At 34.8% G+C, this 20,279-nt stretch overlaps 1 protein-coding gene across 4 annotated transcripts; it reads right to left on the bottom strand.

The window, feature by feature from the left end:
* Positions 1-1,393: 1,393 nt before the first annotated feature.
* On the bottom strand, positions 1,394-19,444 carry LOC147400776 (ADP-ribosylation factor GTPase-activating protein AGD3-like). 4 transcript variants are annotated; one of them, XM_086441795.1, is made up of 20 exons: positions 19,068-19,440; positions 18,814-18,884; positions 17,064-17,140; positions 15,449-15,549; positions 13,625-13,695; positions 11,890-11,952; positions 11,096-11,140; positions 8,605-8,670; positions 8,433-8,480; positions 8,216-8,311; positions 8,082-8,123; positions 6,430-6,645; positions 6,106-6,237; positions 5,762-5,989; positions 5,490-5,591; positions 5,016-5,357; positions 3,651-3,796; positions 3,473-3,566; positions 2,120-2,613; positions 1,394-1,743 (listed from the first exon to the last, which is right to left on the bottom strand). In XM_086441795.1, exons 2-20 carry the CDS (start codon positions 18,856-18,858, stop codon positions 1,629-1,631), a joined length of 2,523 nt encoding a protein of 840 aa, XP_086297921.1. In that variant the 5' UTR covers positions 18,859-18,884; positions 19,068-19,440; the 3' UTR covers positions 1,394-1,628. The 4 variants fall into 4 exon arrangements, with proteins under 4 accessions (XP_086297921.1, XP_086297923.1, XP_086297922.1 ...); XM_086441797.1 differs by having other exon boundaries at positions 5,505-5,591; positions 19,068-19,438; XM_086441796.1 differs by lacking the exon at positions 19,068-19,440 and having other exon boundaries at positions 18,814-18,906.
* Positions 19,445-20,279: the final 835 nt, after the last annotated feature.

The following is a 20,279-nucleotide window of genomic DNA, read 5'->3' as shown; positions in this document are numbered from 1 at the left end:
AGCGCATTAACCAATCATAAAACTTGCATTCAAGCTTCTAGACCAACTATTAAGGAACTTAAATGATGATCTCCTACAAGGCTCGACCACTACTTGGAGTCTTGGACAGACGATACATGGTGAATGGAGGAGGATCACACAAAATATATCACCTCACTCATGAGTGAGATTGACATGATCTCGGATGAGTTATCTGTGGCAGATGAGATTTGAAACCATGCATCTTTTTATGGCACCGAGGAGTGGAAACCATGGACTAATTTGAATTAAGTAATTCAAGTTTTTGAATGAATAAAATTTGACCTTGGGGGGTTTATATTGCTAAAATTTCTTCGTCTCATTCTTCCATTTAAAAAAAAAAAAAAAGATCGTATAGGCTGGTTTGGTTTCCAGCATAGTAACAAAGTTCAGATTCCATAATTATTTGGTGGGGTTTCTATTTGATTAATTCGGGAATGCAACATAAATAAATCAGTAAATTTTGGGAGATCGTACAATTTTTTTAGATTTCTTACCAAAGCTTATAAATTTCTACCTTTCTTCTTCCTGATGTTAAAATGTCAGATTTATTATTATTTTTTTTTTGCAAGTGAAAGTGTAAAAATGTTACCATGATTAATTGAGAAATCGTCAAATAATGTGTCAATTTAGTCGGCTAACCCTTAATTCGGAGAAATTTAGGTATTTTTTGAAAAATTCAGAGAATTTTGTGACTTGTAGATGATTTGTTTTACTAATGTATCAAATCATACTATGATGGTATTGTGCACAAACCCTGAGCTTGTAAAGCAAATTTATAACTGGAACAGCAACACTGCACCAATCAAAATTAAAACAAACTGTCAAAATGGGGAGGAAATATCAATCATAAAAAGCACCAAGGATGCCAATTAGGGAATCTAGCCATTTGGATTTAAGTGATTCATCAAAGATTTGTAGGTGTTACATTCTCCACATGATTTAGAACCTACACCAACCCTTGGATAAAACAAAACAAAAACTCCACTCCATGCCACAAATTTTCAGGTTATTGGTCTAGATTTTTTCTGCTCAGTTAATTTTAGATACCACCCACAGTTTAGTAGCCTTTCTTGTCTCGAATCTGGAAAGAGATTCCATAGATGGAGGTTTCCTCTTGGAATGCAAAGATTTGTATATTGGTATACTGTAACAAAAAATTATTTGCATTTGCAAATGATTTGCAGCATTGTGTAACCCAGCATCAGTAAAATTGATTTCACACCTTTTTTTTTATATTTTAAAATCATATTAGTAAAAGTCCCAGCAATGCTTCCCATAAACTTTATAAAAGGGGGGGAAATGATTAGAAAACCCAATATACAACCACCACACGCAAACCCCAAAAATCTTAAGAAAAAAAAAAAAAAAACGTAAGAAAAAACAAACCAGATAAATATTGAACAAATATCTCACACTACAGGGCCTCTAGCAGCCTCTTTGGACTCGAGAAAGACGGGCCTATTTTAACTTACACTCTAAGGTCCATTATGCACAGACACCCACGGGCATCGCAAAACCACTGTTGTATGTTCCCTACAATGGGGAATCAGCCCCAAAATTTATAGTATATGAGAATATAAAAATCATACCTTTCATATATAGAAATGTTATCTGTTTGTATCCGCTAACAGCGCTAGGATTTCGTCATCAATGAAGGTTGAATCTGCTGCATGTTGTAAAGGAGTTTTATCATCCTTATCTACGGCCCGTGGGTTGGCTCCCCTGCCACCAGAGTCAGTTTTGAGTCAAGATAATGCAATTTTGAAATAATGATTAATATGAATTGAAAGTAATGGTGGTTACATTAAAATCCAAGAAGAATAGAATATTGAAACAATCACACAGTTTTAAAACTCGTTTTGACGTCTCATCCATGAATGAGACCAAGTCATCTCAGATGAATTTTCCGATACATTTGAGTTGTCTCATTCAACAATGAGACAAATGAAGTTATGGTTTTAAATCTCGTCGAATATGTTTGACTTGTCTATCCGTCTTGTTGGTGGATGATACCAAGACGTATTGGACAAGTCGTCTCGGACAAGATTTAAAACCACGAGCAATCATGGAAAAAGGGGGGAAGGATAATGAAGGTAACCTTGAGAGCAGAAGTTTGGCAAACACAGTTCTGCCTCTGAGAATACAATGGTGCAATGGTGTCTGGCCTCTTGAATCAGGAGCATTAATATTCGCACCATACTGTAAAAGAAGTTCTATCATGCCAATGTCAGCTGTTTGACATGCAAGGTGAAGCAAGGAGCAGCCCTCGAGACATTCCTCCAAATTCTGGTCCTCGCTCGTACTTACTGAGTTCAAAGAACTCGCAGCGAAAGCCTTGTCCAAAGAATCATTTGCTAGACGGCCAGAGTGGCAGCTAAGGCTTGGCTTTTCTTGCAACATTACTTTTGCTAGAGTTACTGATGTACTAAATGATGCTTGCCCATGCACTGCATTGACATCTGCATTGGAGTTGATGATATGGCGATACACTGCTTTCTTGTCATTGGTACGGACACTGTCCCACATCTGATGAGCCACAGAAAGAAGATGCCGATCCTCCTTTGGTCTGCGCACAAAAAGCTTTTCTGCATACTGAAAGTAGAGAACAGACTTCAATTCTAGATCCCTAAATTAACAAACAAGGCAATTAAAAGCTAAAAGAAATTGTTTCTCATATATATCGATGAACATCAAAACAGAATACAAAGCATATTTAAAATAGTGAAGATCTGTAGAGCAGGTGCTGATAGAAAGTATCATGATTTAAATAACCTTAGGAATGACAAATAACATGTCTATTATGGGTTTGCCATATTGCCACCTTTTGACGTACTTACCACTGCTCCCATCAATGTTTTGCCGACATTTAGACAGACCTAAACACCCAAAATGAACCTGATTTATGATTCTACCTGATGGTTATGAGCATTTTTCATCAGGGGCTTGAAAACCCTAGTTTATTTTTACCCGTTGTTCCAGTTCATGATGACATGCTCAAAACCAACGACTAGAAATCACCAACATGCTGATTTTAGGTGCATAGGTCCACCAAGTGGTGGGTCAAAACTAAAGGTCATTGGGTCGATGGGCCTGAAACAGCATGCCACATGGAACTTTTGGATGTCCAATAACTCAAAAGATCATGACAGAGACAACTAACAATGACACAGGTGTGTATATGTCGGTGCATTGATTGTGTCAGGCACACAAAATTGGTGTGTGCAAAATGACTTTAGTTCATATAAAATGTAACATAAGCTAATATAAGTTCAAACCACAGCTCAGAAATTTAGTGTTTATCCACCTAAAGAGAATAACACCTAAATACTAAAAAATTTAAAAACAATTGTTCTGAATAAATTTAGATTTGTTAAAAAAGTGAAGTGTTCGCATGTTACAACTTCCAACCAAAATGGACCGAAAAGATGTATAGATTTGTTCAGGACAATACCTTTGCATGAATGAACTTCTCTTTTATTGATATATGATCAGAAGGACTAGGTTTACTGATAGGAATTAATTGGTGTTTATCAGACTTAGAGAATCTGCATCACAATACTAACGTGTCAGTTTCAGTATTATCTTGTTAAATACTCAATTTGGAGGCTAACATGTTATCTATTATTCACCTGGTAGGTAAGTCATCATCCAAAAAAGTACCACTCAAGTCTAATAATTCTTCCCAGACTGAGTTAGCATATGTATTACCCAGTGATTGAAACAAACTTATAACAGAAGGCTCCCAGACTTTAACATCAAGTGTCAGCGACCTTACCTACAAGCATAAGTTATAATGTAAGCACTACTACTGACCAAAATAAATAAATAATAATGTAACTATTACTTTGCAGAGGTCAACTACCAGGGAGAGCATATCACTCATACTAACAAATATCATGTTTGCATAGATCTGTGTATGGGATGCATGTGTAAGGCCACACACATACCTCTAATGGTCCTTAATAGCTTATGCATTGGTCCTACAGAGCTTATTTGCTTAAGACGCATTTGTTGAGAGAAATTTGTTCCAATGGATAAACAAGCAGGATTGTGGTTAGCAACTAGTAGTTGAAGGTGGGTTTTGGACCTAGGCCGTTGAATCAACACTCAGAGACTTCAACCAACTTAGCAAGCTGACACCTTTGGATTGACCATTTGTAGTTTCTGAAAAATGTTATTATTTGGTATTTATGAGGTGCCTAGAAGTGGTGTGTTCTAACTATTCTTTAGAAATTAACCAAACTCTTGACACCCGCAAAGTCTATACTCTATACAAAGATTCTTTGTAATTTATAATCTTAAATATATGAAAATGTAAGGAATTAGCATAAAATAAATAATATAACATACAATGAAAATACTATTTCTGCAAGTATCTTCGCCTGGTCCAGTACCAACATCATATCATATTGATACAGAAACCAATTCAGTGGTGGCGCTTGGTATTCTTGAGCAGAAGCTTGCATGGTCTTTGGATCATATATAGTTCCAACAAGGCTAAATGTAGTGTTAAATGTGCCTTAGAAGTAGGTGCATGGTTATCCGCACTGAGTACAAAATTAACCAATATATTATTGCGTGCATTCCTACATTGTGGGAAAATCACTAATACTACTATAAATGCATCAGGCAAGACTAATCAGGACTTGCAATTTTGTTTCCTTTACATGAAATTCCTAGATCATTTAAGAAAAACTTTTTAAAAAAGAAATTCGCAAATACCTATAACATTATTCACAATCAACAGAGATATCTGGAGTCAATAAGATTTTGAAAAATGAAGTAGCTGAAGGTAGCCCTATCTAACTTCCAATCAAAGCAAATAACAAAAAGTACACGGCAGAAAGTGTAAACCTAAATATGGAACAGAAACAACAATAGTTGGTGATTATTTGGCAACTTATGTAATACTGAAAATTATCTACAAATACCATTCACTATTCTTATTTTGGAACCTTAATTAAAATAAAGCAATTTGATGAAACTTAGTTTACCTTTGAAATATGTACACCAAGATTACGATGAACACCCGAACATTCAATGCATACAAGAACACCAAGGTTTAGAGATGCCCAGTCTGGCTCAGGAGCACCGCAATCAGCACATTTATCATTTCCACATACTCTTCTCAGAACATCTATTGGTTTCTCACATTTCATATTTAACCGTTGCTGCTGTGAACTTCTAGATGAATGTTCACGATGGCCAGTGATGAGGTTCCTCTCGGATGTGCATTCTTCAGTTGCTGGGTGATCAAAATCAGTGGAACTCTCAAACGAACTACTATCACTAGCAGAGCGATGATGACCGGTGCCCATGGGACGAGTAGGGAGATGCTGAAGTATAATAAATCAGTAATTTATAAACTAATGCTAATAAACTAAAGATCTCTCCAATTATAGAGAAGAAATAGATTCTGAATATAACTATGTAAGTGCAAGTAATCGATGGATACATGCAATGCACACATTTGTAATATTTACTTGCTCAGGTATCTGGGAACTAAGCAGTGATGCAATAACTCCTGTTATCTTTTCAATCCAGTCCATTTGATCCATTGCACTCTCTGCCTGTGCCAACAAAGTATATACCCAAATATACTTCAGGATTTATCCCACAAAAGAAACCCTCGATTGATCAATCCAATTATTAGTTGGAGGGATTATGTTACTATGAATTTATTTTAGGTATAAAATAAAAAACATGAACCAATGGTGCAAACTGAGTTCTAAAATTGTACCTGCAAAGTGTAGTTCTTTGATGGCGAAATAATCCTGAAGCAGAATCTCAAATCTGACTGGTCTGCATCAACTTTTATTGTTGATGTAAGTAGGTTCACCGTGTGATGAGCAACAGATTTCTCATCATGCACCCCACCATGATAATGAGAAGAAAGCCACCGGCTTAGCAATCCAGAACTAAGTTCAGAAGAATTATTCCTCTGATTGGAAAGTTGACCCCCAGCTCCCTAAATGTATACAATCAGCCTTAACCATATAATACAAAGCCATCTCAAGAGGATAAAATAAAAGAATAATTTTAAACACCCTACATCCTACTTTATTTTTTCAGCTAATAACTTACAGATGGTTTGTTACATTGCTTGCGATAATAGTACAGCATTCCCCGGCTATCAAGAACGAAAAACCTCCTCTTCCAGTCACCTCTCAAATTTGATGAACGCTTTGAAAGGTAACCTTGTCGAATTGTTTGAACCTAAAATATTTTATGCATTTTTTCAGATGTGAAAGTGAAGCCAGGATCTTATAAGAACAAGAAACATTTCGTAAAGGAAATCAACTTTTACACAGCTTTTCAGTTGCCAACTCTTCACCCAGCAATTTTCTATGGTAAACTTGAAACTTGTACGGGAGTTCCTTATTAATTAAAGAGTTCCTTTGTAGATACCTTCCCTTTTGCAGCAGATTGCATAACTGCTTCTATCAATTTATGTGAACTTCTACCAATGGCTTGTATACCATCCCCATTAGGCGAACCATGTGAGCCATTTGAAGACCACCGGCTTTCTCGATCAATCTGTCTCTTGTACTCTTGCATTCTTTCAGTAAGAGCTGCTTGCTCATAGTTGGATCTTTCTCTCGACTGTTGTGCATAAGTCAGCACCTGCAAAACAACCAATCCAGGAATTTTAATAGTTCTCAGTTTTAAAAATTAGTCCAGGAAATTTTGCAGCTCAATACAATCCCTGATCATGTCATTTGCGAACGATAAGTATTAGTTGATGAGACTAGTGAGGGAGTCAAAACAAAATTAGAATCATGGAGAGAGGTGTTGGAATCCTAGGGCTTTAGAATAAGTAGAACCAAGACCACGTATGTGGTAAGTGGAGTGTAAATTCAGTGTCTGACATCCATGAAGATGAATGTCTAGTAAAATTGATCGTCTCGAAATACCCTGATGTGACCATCTTCCTTACCTTGGGTCTATTATACAAAAGGACTGAATAACTAAATGATTGTAGCATATGATCAAACTAAAAGGAAAATTCTATAAGATGGTAATAAGACCTGCTATGCTTTATGAAGTTGAATGTTAGGTGGTAAAGAGGCATCATGTTAATAGATTGAGCGTAATGAAGACAGGGATTTTGAGATGGATGAGTAGAAACACTAGGAAAGTTATAATTAAAAATGTATGCATTTCAGAAACTGTAGGAATGGCTCCAATAGGCAATGAACTAAGGAAAAATTGATTGAGATAGTTTGGGCAGATTCAACAAAGGCCAATTACAGCCCCAGTCAGGAGTATAAACAAGTTGAAGGTTCTAAGAGAACAAAAAAGAAGGACCACAAGAATGTAGATTAAGATAGTGATAGCAGATATGACAGAACACGTGGCTTTGGACAGCATTGAATGGAGGAATAAGATTCATTTAGCCGACCCCAAATTTTTGGGATATAAGGCTTTCATGATGATGATCATCCTCATAAAACAGTATGTATCATAAACCACATTTCATCCCTCTAAATCCTTGTTCTATACCTATTCTTCAAATCCTAATTGGAATTTGGAAGTCCTACAAATGTGACAATGTGAGAAAAAAAAAATCTGCTGCATTTTTCTAGGTTAAACATCAAGTTTCTGTCACAAATGTCCTACATCAGCAACGCTGGCATCATTCATCTTATAGATTAGATAGAGGCATAGTTATTAATAGTCCAGAGGGCCCTGAGTTACAACAATGATGCAACAACCATGAAGTGACAACCTATTGGCCATCACCCTCTCTTTATTCAAGATGAATATTTCCACCATTCTAGATCTAGCTTGGGAACGAATCACAGCCTTGTCATGAGCTTTACTGATGTGCCTTTTGGTCATCCTCTCATATGATTCAAAAAAGCAAGACTAGCAACAAGTAAGCCAGGATGTTCTGGAACAAAATGCCAAACTATGCATTCAAATGCTTAATAAACCAACCCAGAATAGTTTGGATGAGATAATGATGACGAAGACAATAACAATGATGGTGATGCATTCAAATGTAAATAAGCAAGGGAAATTAACTGTCTCAAAATACAGACAAGTAAATAACAAACCTGGTGGATATATGGCTCCATCTGATGCAATAGTTCATAACCCTATGTCAAAATCCAAAATTAGAAGGTTCAGCAGCAGCAAAAAGGCAATGAAGCATGTTAAAAAGGAGGAGAAATGCTACCATATGACTTACCTGTTTGAAATAACGAAGATGAGCGTCCATTGTCCCACTGACAGCCTCCAAAAATTCAAACCTCTTTTTGGCTTCAACAGTAGAAAGAGCACTAACCTGTGTAAAGAGAACCTATTAAGCTCAGTTTGCAGCTACTATTGTGGTGACTTATTTGAATTTGGAATCTCAGAAAAGATCGATACTGGACAAAACAAATGCGTGCAAGAAATTCACATACCAGAGTGAAGCGGGCTTGCTCGAATGTAGACCTTGCATTGTGAAGTTCCTGGAATATCTCTAAACCATATCAGAATTTGAAGAAAGAAGGATATGACAGTAAATACTAAGATCACTCTGCATAAGAATGAGTAAAACCTTTCCCTTGAAGACAAACCAATTTTAGAAACTACCTCCTCTATGACGGTAGCGACATCCATTCTTGTGCCTTTTCTCAGTGACAGAAACCTCTCACGAGCCTGTTTCACAGAGTAAACAATGCATTACTAAGATGTATAATTAATAAAATACTAATTCAACCATCATCAGATTTATGCAAAAATACATTAAAAAATCAGCCTTCCAATTATAGATAGTAGATTAGTTCTTCACTGAACAATCCTTGTGATTCCCAACTGAACTTGCTTGATTTTGCAATGGAGGTGCACAACTTTGAGCAGCACATGCCAAGCACCAATGAAATACAGTAATAAACTCTCTTTTCATATCACAAAAGAACAAATCGTTATCTAGGGTATGGCTGCACAATAGTTCTGCATGCCAAAAAACTAACATAAACAATTGCACTTTCTTTGTGAATGTTAATCCAGTAAGTTCAACAAAAAATGTCCTGCAGTATTTTTGTTTATTACATCTAGATGGCCTATTGTTGTGTATACAGTAGTTTTGCTTGCCAAAATACATCGAGATAAACAGCTTTCCCTTTCTTTGTTAATAATCCAGCAGTTACCGGACAACAATAAAAGGCAGGTAATCTACTTATTTATTGTGTCTTGCTGCTCTATTAGCATGTTATCCACTAGCCGAGCCTTCTTCCAATCTATTGCTTGTTTATCAATTGGATCTATTGATTCAAATTGGTTTTGTGTGTTCCATTGAACACAATCTCTCAATTCCTTTTGAATCTATTGATTCACAAGTTTCCACTACGTCACTTTTCCCAAGAACAGTTTTATCAGGAAATGAAGTAGGCGTTTGGATAGGACTCCTTGGCTACTTCTGACTCTTGCGGGGAGTTAGAAGTCATTTGGATGCGTTTGGATAAACAACTCCTTCGAAGAGTTACTCCGCGCAAGAGCAAGAAATTACTCTTTGTGAAGAAGTCGAGAAAACCTATTTCTCAAAACTCATCTTGCGGGGAGTCAAAATTTAATGGTTCGTTTTACCAAAATACCCTTAACTTTATTAATTTTCTATGAAAATATCCTAATTCATTTGCCTTAAATCAAATGAAAGAAACATTTATTAATATTAATTTTTATTTTGAGTATAATGGATTTAAACACATTATATTAATATTTAATATTTAAAATATTATATTAATATTTATTATATATATTATATTAATATTTATAGTTAAACACATTATATTAATATTAATATTTAAAATATTATATTATATTATATTAATATTTATAGTTAAAATGTCAAAAACAATATAGTTTGAAGGCATATTATGACACTAAAAGACAGTCAGTCAATTTTTTTTTTAAATTTTGAGTATAATGGATTTAAACACATTATATTAATATTTAATATTTAAAATATTATATTATATTATATTAATATTTATTATATTATATTATATTAATATTTATAGTTAAAATGTTAAAAACAATATAGTTTGAAGGCATATTATGACACTAAAAGACAGTCAGCCAATTTTTTTTTTAATTTTGAGTAAATAGATTTAAACACATTATCTAAATTTAATATTTAAAATATTATATAATATTTAATATTAAAATATTATATTATATTATATTATATTAATATTTATTATATTAATATATTAATATTTATAGTTAAAATGTCAAAAACAGTATAGTTTGAAGGCATATTATGACACTAAAAGACAGTTTGTCAATTTTTTTTTTAAATTTTGAGTATAATAGATTTAAACATATTATATTAATATTTAATATTAAAATATATATTATATTATATTAATATTTATTATATTATATTATATTAATATTTTTATATTATATTATATTATTATATTAATATTATAATTAAAATGTCAAAAACAGTATAGTTTGAAGGCATATTATGATACTAAAAGATAAAAAAACAGTAACTGTATAATATAAGGGTATTCTGGTCTTTTTTCTAGAAGTCATGAGAAGTCAGTATGGTTCCCAAACAGACTTCCAGTAAAAGTACTTCTGTCAGTACTTCATAGAGTTGATTGCCAAATGCCCTTTCTGCACAGAATTACTTTTCCAGCTCCTCCATAGAGTACTTCAACTCCTGTTCTTTGGAAGAGTAGTTCTGCTCCTGGTATCCAAACAGGCCCGAACTTTCTGACAGAATGTTTGTTGGTAACCGATTGACATCGGAAAATGTCAAAAGAGGGTTGATTTTTTGTTGTGGGGGCAGGGGTAATCTTGAAAATATATTAGAATTTTCCCACCCTGACGAGAATCAATTGCCCAGGGTCAGTATTTCAAGCCTTGACAGGAAAATTAGGGTCTTTGGGAGAACAGTTTTCCCACATAAATGCCCAATCCAATGCATGGTGAATTGCATTTTCCCAGGAAATCCATTTTCTCACCCAATCATAGACCCCAAGGTGAGCCTGTCAACACAGACTTGCATATATTCCTTATATGTAGATGTAAGAGAATGATAAAATATGTAATCTTAATCTTGAAAGCAGACCTGGTCATAAAGAAGACTAGCCCTGTCAAAACGCTTTCGAGCTTCCTGCAGAACCAAAGATTCATTGTGGCATAACTTAGAAACTGTTTGCATAAGTTGAGAAGCAGAGACGGATGTTACACGAACTCTAATAAAAGAATAGCTGTTTTGAGCATACTGGAGAATCACACATTACGCTATAAAATTCTAGACATGATGTTCAGTCTATAGTAGCGTTCTAAAATGTGTATGAAACAAAATATGGTGCTCTAAGAAGCCAAATGGCCAATTGTCTCTCCCCTGTGCTAGTTGGGCCTACGGGTCTGGGCACCCCCGTCAAAAAATAAAATAAAATAAAATGCAAAAGAAACCTAAAACCTCGAGGCTCACCTAGGGAGGGGCTTCTCCAAAATGTCCTTTGTCTTATTAGCAAATGCAAGAAATCTGATGAGGCATATGCATAATCCACTAAGGCTTTGAAAAAGACAGACACCTTCCACTTCTACACCATTCCCCCCTATTTTTATTTTTATGAATGGTTCATCACTGTTTCTAATGCCCTGCGTTAGAGGTATGGGCCTTACATGCATACGAATATATCTTAAAAGAGTTGGGTATTTTGAGTTATCCTCCTGTAAAATGCAAGAGACTATGGTTACCCCTAGTAAAATGCCAACTTTAGGTATCCCCTTCGACTTTTCAGTCACTCGGGTAAAAATACCAACATCCTCATATTGTTCATCTCACATTCAATTATTCAGGTGGTAATGTTCTTCTGTATGCAAAACACCAAATTTGGTAGTAGCAAATGGTACCTTGACTTCATGCAAATCATTGTTGACAAATTGCAATAACCTGTCATTTAGCATGTGCTCAACCTAACAAAACCAATTGAAAAATGTCAATAGCGGGAAGCAGCTAGAAGGCATTACTATAACTCAGATATAAATTTCATTAAAAAACAGCTCAAATGATAAGAGAACAGAGCTATTTAACAAAATTTTATTTGTTATTGTTTTTAAACTATTGTTTACATGATTTTTTTTTAATTATCTTATCTAAATACACCCTTTTTATATTGCCCACTTGACGTGAATTATTCTAGAAAATATATCTCTCAACATATGGAATAGATTGTACAAACATGTAGGTGTATAGGGTTTCTAAGGGTCAATGGATTTGACACTTCTATTAACATAGGATACCGACATATGCATGCACCTTAACTGCATAGGTACAGAGTATACAAGATTTAAAGATAGCATTGTGTGTCCAAGTCAACATCCAATAAATAGCAACTTTTCACCTGAGTGCCTAGGGTTTTTGAGGGTCAATGTTTGCAATTTGTATAAGTATAGGGCACCAAAATGTGTCCATGTCTTCGTCAAATAAGTACAGAGCATAAGAGATTTAAAGATAACAATACAGTGACTGAGTTCATATCCCATAAGTAGCAACTTATCACCAAACAAAATCCAAGTATGCAGTGAAAGACAGCTTCCCAAGTTGATTAAAGTCTGTGAATATCAATACCACAACCCAGGTTCAAAACCTGCTTTCACGTACTAATTACTAACAACTAACTTGCTTGCTTATAAAAAAAATGCAGTGAAAGGCAGAAAAAAAAAAAAAAAAAATCTTCTGATAGGCAGCAACAAAAAAAATTCAAAACACTACGCAAAGTTCTAGGTTAATGGTTGTATCGTGTATGAGCTATGTGCCATGAATAAGTAGGGAGCAAGATTGCTGAATAAATAGCAACTTCCCAAGAACTCAAAATTTCTTTCTTTGATTTGCAGAAAAAAAATATAAATAGAAGTTCATTACATACAATAATCATAGTCTATATAGAAGTATGGACATCTGTCCAAACAATATAATTATGGAGTTATTAAGAGAGTTGGGGATGATTTTCTGTTTTTGAAGCTGTTCCTTTAAATTATTAACACAAAATTCTTTTTTATTGATATTATTCAATATCATATAAAAGTTCAGAGATTCAATTTTTTTCACAAGAGAAACACAAAAACTAGATACAAGCGGTAGGATTGGACAGATTTCTCATGGTGATGGTTTCTGCTGTCTGCGTAATTAACTGTGTTGGGTTGTCCAACATGATGTATGATCCCCAATACACTAATATACAATATAATCATATAAAATAATATATAAATAATAGCTGAAAACAAATATTTAAATAATTTTTTCAAACAAATATATCAAGCATGTGTCCAACACTTCAGTGCAATGGTGTCCAACATGGTAAACTCATAGAAAATTCAGTGTCTGCGAATCAATCCTAGCAGAGAACAAAAATCTCATCTCATGTGCAACAGATATCAAGTTTGAGATATCCATAAAAGCCAAGAAGCAAGAACTATAAATGGAAAGAATCATCAAGATTACTTGGCAGTGTCTATTTGAGTAATGATCTAAGTGAGTGCAGTTACCAAATACCATTTAGGCATTTGCTTATAAAGTCACCGTTGATTGTTTGTTAAACAGGGGGGTTAGCGGTGTTTATGGTAACAAATGGAAGAGAATGTTTACCTGGGACCGAAGAACTTCCTTGTATGTCCCAATTTCTCTCAAAGCAATTGTAAATTTGGTCATAACTGGCCCTAAAGAAACAACAATTTAACCATTATAAGTACCAAATGTCTTATACAAGTAGGAGTTAAAAAAGAAAAGGAAAATTTCTTATACTTGTCCAAATACGACAAGTTCACGAGAAGAATACAGTCTGAATATGACATTAACATTTAACCTTGAAGTATCCAATATAGATATGACACCCATTTTGAAGTATTTGGGCAAACATAACTTGATATTTACAATTTGCAATTCATAGACAAAATATTGTGATTTATAAGTAAGTAGGTTCATAGGAGTAATAACTAGCAAAGATAAATGTCTATATATGCATAAACAAGTTTGCATGCCACGCAAACAATTATGTCAACCCTATCCAGAGGCATATCACTTCCAGAATTAGCTGTCTTGTTAAAAAATACATCTGGATGAAGATGGTGAAGAATTACCTTCATTATGAGCCATTATAAAATGCTGGGAATAAAACATAAATGAAGTTAAAATGCGTCAATGTACTACTAAGCTACCACTTACCCATGAATCAAAGTCAGCGATCCTTACCACCATGCATAGGTGCTATGGTCATCATAATTGTCCATGTAATTTGCATTTAATTCCTCCCTAGCTGAGCCCATATCATGTCTAAGTCCATAGCAGTATTCTTGTAAATAAGGGCCACTGTGACTGGCCCCAACTTTTGACGATTCCTTTTCTCAACCTAGTAAGTGCTTAGTGTGTGCCTTGAGGGATCATCATATGATAACAAGCCAATAGTCAAGAGAGCAACCAAATCCTTGAAAGTTTTCATCTTGTTGCCTATCAATAAAAGTGTATTTGAGGGATTGCTCCACTATTTTTGCCTTTAAGGATCGATATTTACAATCTTATGCTGCCTCACGTTGGCTTACTTGCAGAAACTACAAGTGCCACATGGGTAGCATTGTAAAGCCTAGCCCATGACACTAGGAATTTGCTTGAAAAGGCTATCAAGGTTCCCAAAATTAAGCTTTCGCAATTACTTCTTTGTGTATTAACAAAATAATATATACACAAAATGATGAAGAATGGCTTGTGAGCTTTAGAATACTAATTACAGCTACGATGGAGTTTGCACCGCATTCAGTCTAGTATAAGTTTCCAATTTGTAGACGAATTATTATTAAGTACACCTGTTTGGGTTTAGGAATTAGTAGTCCAATAATACTACGACAATTTAGATTTTGAAATAAGCTGTTAAGAGGAAAAATTTGCCGCCCGGGCATCTGTTTTCTCTTATTTTCAAATCACTGAATGAAGAGTTTACACGTTTTCCACGGTATTCATTTGATGTATGAAAGCTCCAGCTGGTAGAGTAATACAATTCATTATGATTATTTATGGGTGTGCCTTAGGAGTAGTGAGTCTCTGTCTTAAGTCTTAACCACTTTCTTTTCCTCTTCTTATTGTTTTCTCTAGTCTTATGCCTAATCAGTATCCATTCTACATGTGCAGCACTTAAGTTCCTCTAGTTTCTGCCCATACTCTAGTCGCCATAACTCTCAATTAGCATCCATACTTGCATCTCTAACCTTATCCTTCATAACTTTCAACCATCCTTTTTAAATTCTTCTCAAATCACTCAGCCCCAACACTGCATTCTTATTATTTGAATCCTCCTTGTAATTTTCTCCAGGAGTTAACCTGGTTTTACAGCATCACAGACTCTTCTATTCTCGGAGGAAAGTCCGACCAAATGAAAAGTGTATACAGGGGGAAAATAAATCTAAGCATATGAGGATTTACCTCCAAAAGCAACACTAATAGGATCATTATGCCCTCCACCAAATGTTTCAAGGGCACTTGCAAAAGCGATGTCCCCGTCATAAGCCTCCCCAAGCCCTTCTCTGCAATAATAAAAAAAAAAAAAAATTTTAAAAAAAAAACAGAAAAAATATTTTTTTATGAAACCATCCTGATTATATGACCTAGAAGTTTACCAAGTTTATGTATTATTTTTAATTTGATGGAAATCACATTTTTTTATTAGGTAGAGTTACCAGTAATGTGCATTAAGTTTTCATGATGTGTGCTAATTTAGTAATATTTCAGTAGTCATCCAAGACTATAATAAGACAAACCAGCACATCACTGCTATTCCCAGCCTTTTTTAGTTAAAAGAGTGATCAAGTAAAATCGATAAGCAAATAAAGAATGTTATTGCATAAAATAGGATGTTTTATATGAGGACATGAATCCATAAAGAAAACAGTTTTAGGTGAACTAACACCCAACACTGTAATAAAGAACAAAATTAAGGAAAAAATGCCTAAAGATCAATAAAAGCAAAATATCATCAGTGTCAAGTTTTGACATATGATAATGAATAAAACCAAAGACTAACAAAAATTGAGGACGGGTACTCTACATCATCAAAACAGAGTCGGTTCCTACTAAGGCAAGGATTTAAACATGGCAGCTAAGGTGGCAGAACCACTGGTCCACCTGTTTTCAGAGCATATCCTTCTCCTGATAGCTCTTTACCAAATGCTATGCAAGAAGTCACTCAATTTCTAAGGTTTTTCCATAGTATTCACATGTTGTAGATATGTTTACCCCCTACAAAGAAATCTTTGAACTTATTCAAATATTTTTCAGCTATAATTTTGTATTATTGTAATCCAAATGAATTTATATAAATATATACTTACTTCAATGCATGCTAAACATAAAATAAAGCATTGTAAAGGGTATATTTCTCAAAATAGGGAATAAACTATACAGACGTGTAGGCAAAATAGGTCTGTGGGGGTCAATGTGTTTTGACACTTTGTAGCAACCTCGTACACCAAGACACATGCCTATGTCTTTGTTACATGGGGATCCTAAAAAAATATGAAAATAGAGTAAAATAAAGGGTTATGGTAAGTAAGTTCAACAAGGGAACCATCCATATGGCCAATCCGAAGGTTCTCTACCAGATGGCTGGTACGACTTCCATGTGCCAGAAAACCCTTTCGTAACAGAGAATACAATCTGGTTATAAGACCATTAGACCTTTTTCCCCATAAAGATTTCATTAAAAGAATTAAACACAATCAGTCAAAGTAAAGACGTATATTTATTCTTGTTAACCAATAGCTTGGTGGAACACATCTTTTATCCAAAAGCAAGTATTTAGAGAAACTGAAGTCATAGGGAAGACACAATCAGTGTTGTCAACTGCGCTCGCATACCCTAAAAATATGCTATCTGCCAATATGCGATGGCATATTTTTCTGTATTTGTTTTTTTTTTTTTTTTGCAGCATATGCCATCGCATATGCAATGTGCAAAATCTCATATGCGAACAGCATGTGCTAATCGCATATACTATTTAACAACATTGCACACAATACACAGAGTACATATTTAGACATACGTGTACTTTCGACATCCTTTGTGAAACTTTAGACTTCTCTCCCTCAATGCTTCGGCACATTCCTCTAGAGACTCAATCTGCTTGACCAAAAAAAGACAAATCAATCATTTATGCATAAATGTACAAATTTAAAATTCATAAATGCAAGAGAGCAAACTTATCCATATGTATTGGCATATAACTGAGATGCCCATGAAGTGTTATGAATAGAAAAATACAACAAAAGCAAGTTTTATTTTAGCATTTTTTAGTTTTTTCTTAAGGTACAAGTAAAGCAAGGTTCCAAATCAAATGTAGCATTCAAGCAATAAAATACTACAACCAAAATTTATGACAGGTCAATTTAGAACAGCACTCCAAACGAAGGTAAAAAAGGTGTGCACACACACACACACACAAGAACAAGCACACATGATATCATGATTCACGATCTCAGGAATCAGTTCAAAATTGCTCCCAGCCGAGACTGACTTGGATCCAACAAAACAGGAACAATCCACTCATGGCTGTTGAGTGTATATTTTACTCCACTCTTGGGTGAGTCATACCCCAATTAAGCCTGTTACCCTCTTATATTCATAGTTCTCCCCTTCTCCAACAGATCGGTCTTTTGAAGTAGTTGGTTGATTAACATGGTATAAGAGTGTTGGTTTATATAGGTCGCGGGTTTGAATCTTTCCACCCTTACGGGTGATAGGGCGTGTTGAGTGTATATTTTCCTCCACTCTTGGGTGAGGCATGCCCCAATTAAGCCTGTGACCCTCTTATATTCACAGTTCTCCCCTTCTCCAACAGATCGGTCTTTTGGAGTAGTTGGTTGGTTAACAATGGCAACGTATCTCGTTCTCTACATGCATGCACACACACAAATAATTGGTCTATACTAATCCCAATTTGTAATTCAGCTTGTGGAACCCATATGGATGGCAAGCTGGACGATCGAACCACGCAGTGGGTCATGCTCAACATGATAATCATTGTCACCAAAAACCAGGACATTCTAATACTACTAGCTTACCTAAATGACGGTTTGACCATTTAAATCAAAAGGAAAAAAAGAATTTCACATTCTTCCTTTCGGGAAGGGAGGATTAGGTCATGAGATCAACCCTCCACATGCCTTAACCAGTTCAAACCCTAACCCTGTTTGGTGTAAGTTAGTTAAGGATTGACTTCTTGATAGAATGGTTATAAGTTGATTAAATAATTACAAGTCCATTGATATATAGTCATTTTTTTTTTATATGAGCACTTGTAATCTTGGTTATATAGGGTTCTACTTTACAAATTTTCTGCTATAACTAAATTAACTGGTACATAAGGAATCCAAGATGTTGGCTTCTAAGAGATGGTTTGGACATACCTGGGAATTGAGACTATATCCCTCCCTCCAAACCTCTCTACTTCTTCTTCTTTCAAATGCATATCTTTGTGTAATAGGTTAACAACAGCTAACTAATAGAATATTGGAATGAATATTTGGTTTGAACATTCCCCAAAACCTTTCAGGTTCAATGGGTAAGTGTTGCTTTCAAGCATTTGACAAGGTTTATTGAGAATATATGAATCAAGATGAATGCCTATTTGCCCAAATTTTAGCAATACGAGACATTTCGGTGATCATGTTCAACAAAAATACATAATCGAACAATTCAAATCAGTAAAAGAGTAAGTATTGTCTTGTACACAACTAAATTTCCAAAAATGTGCAGCAGTTCCCATTTGGAGATTAACAAATGAGACAGATCACCTGTTTCCGAAACATTGGAGAATCGTCCAGTTTCGCAAAATGCATGATGAAGCCGCGATTCTTCCTCCCCTCTGCAACAAATCCTCATCAACATCAAACCGATACACAGTCCTGCTTATTCAACCTTCAATAATTTTTTTTTTTAAAACCCGATTCTCTCCAAAATAAACAAGATTACGCAATCTTCCTCATCTAATCCACCACTAACCGAATAAAAAAAATCACCAAACCACAATCGCAACAACACAACTAACCACGATAGTGTATCCAGCTCGATTTCCTTCGTTCAGATTATTAGATAAAATATCCGAGTTCATGAAAGTTCACAACTTCTGCTACTACCGAAACTCTGTAACAGTAGCCAATTGGACCAATCGAAACCCTAGAAAAAGCAACAAAAAAAAAAAAAACAGAAGCTGACGACTGGATTAGAGCTCGCATTAATGGATTCTCGGGAATTGGATGGATTGATTAATCGATTTCGTATCCAAAAGGGAAAGAAAACCCTAAAGCAAGAGAAAGGAAAAAATGAAGCTTTTTTAGTGTTTTTTTTTTTTTTTTTTGCTTTATTTTTTTTGACCGGATTCTGCGGTGTTTTGTTCTTAAACATTAAGTTCTGCGATTTTTCATGACAGACACTCAAAAACACCTGCTTAATAAAACCTCTTTTTCTCTCCACCGACCCTGACAGAGGGTTTTTCAAGTGCCCGACACATGTGGGTCCCACTTAAATACTCTTCTTAAGTTGATTATGGTTAAAATTAAGGTGATTTAGAGTAACCCCTCCATGTTTTAGTGAATATTTGAGAGTACCCCTGTTTTTTCAAACAGATTACATGCCCCCTTGGCCTTGGTCTTCTTTTGAAAGACCAACTTTATAATGATCTAAATGCCCTCGTTCTCTCCCAAAAATTCATCATTTTAAACCTCTAGTGTAAAATACTTTTAACCTCTTCTTCAACTTGCAAATTCTATATCTTTTCAACCTTCAAAACTCGATAATAAGATACCAATTTTGGGAAAGTAGAAGACAATAGATTTCTGGTTTTTAAAAAAAAAAAGCTGAGGATATTCTAATGAAGAGATTGAGGACTAGGTAAAGATGATGGATTGAAGACCAGGATGAAAGGGTTAAAAATAATGTATCCTACGTGTTAAAGAACATCAAGATGACATATTTTTCAAGAAAAATTAAAGGTTTTAGCTATAGGTTAAAAATGAGGGCATTTAGGTGATTTTCATTTGTCTTCCGCAGAAGATTGATGTCAAGGAACACTTATTTGAAAACACAAGGGCATCTCAAATATTCATCAAAATTTAAAGAGGTACGTTTAAATCATCCTAAAAAACATAGGGGTATCTCAAATATTTTGAAAAGAACTATGATAATCGAATGCCTCTCTCTAACATACGCCGCCATCACAAAATCATAGATCATTTACCTTAGGATAAGTAAGAAAAAGATT

Source organism: Akebia trifoliata, chromosome 5, assembly GCF_017979445.1.
Source record: "Akebia trifoliata isolate Shusen 1 chromosome 5, ASM1797944v1, whole genome shotgun sequence".
NCBI lineage: Eukaryota > Viridiplantae > Streptophyta > Magnoliopsida > Ranunculales > Lardizabalaceae > Akebia > Akebia trifoliata.
Note: the sequence above shows the minus strand (reverse complement) of the source record. Positions and strands in the feature narration are given on the sequence as shown.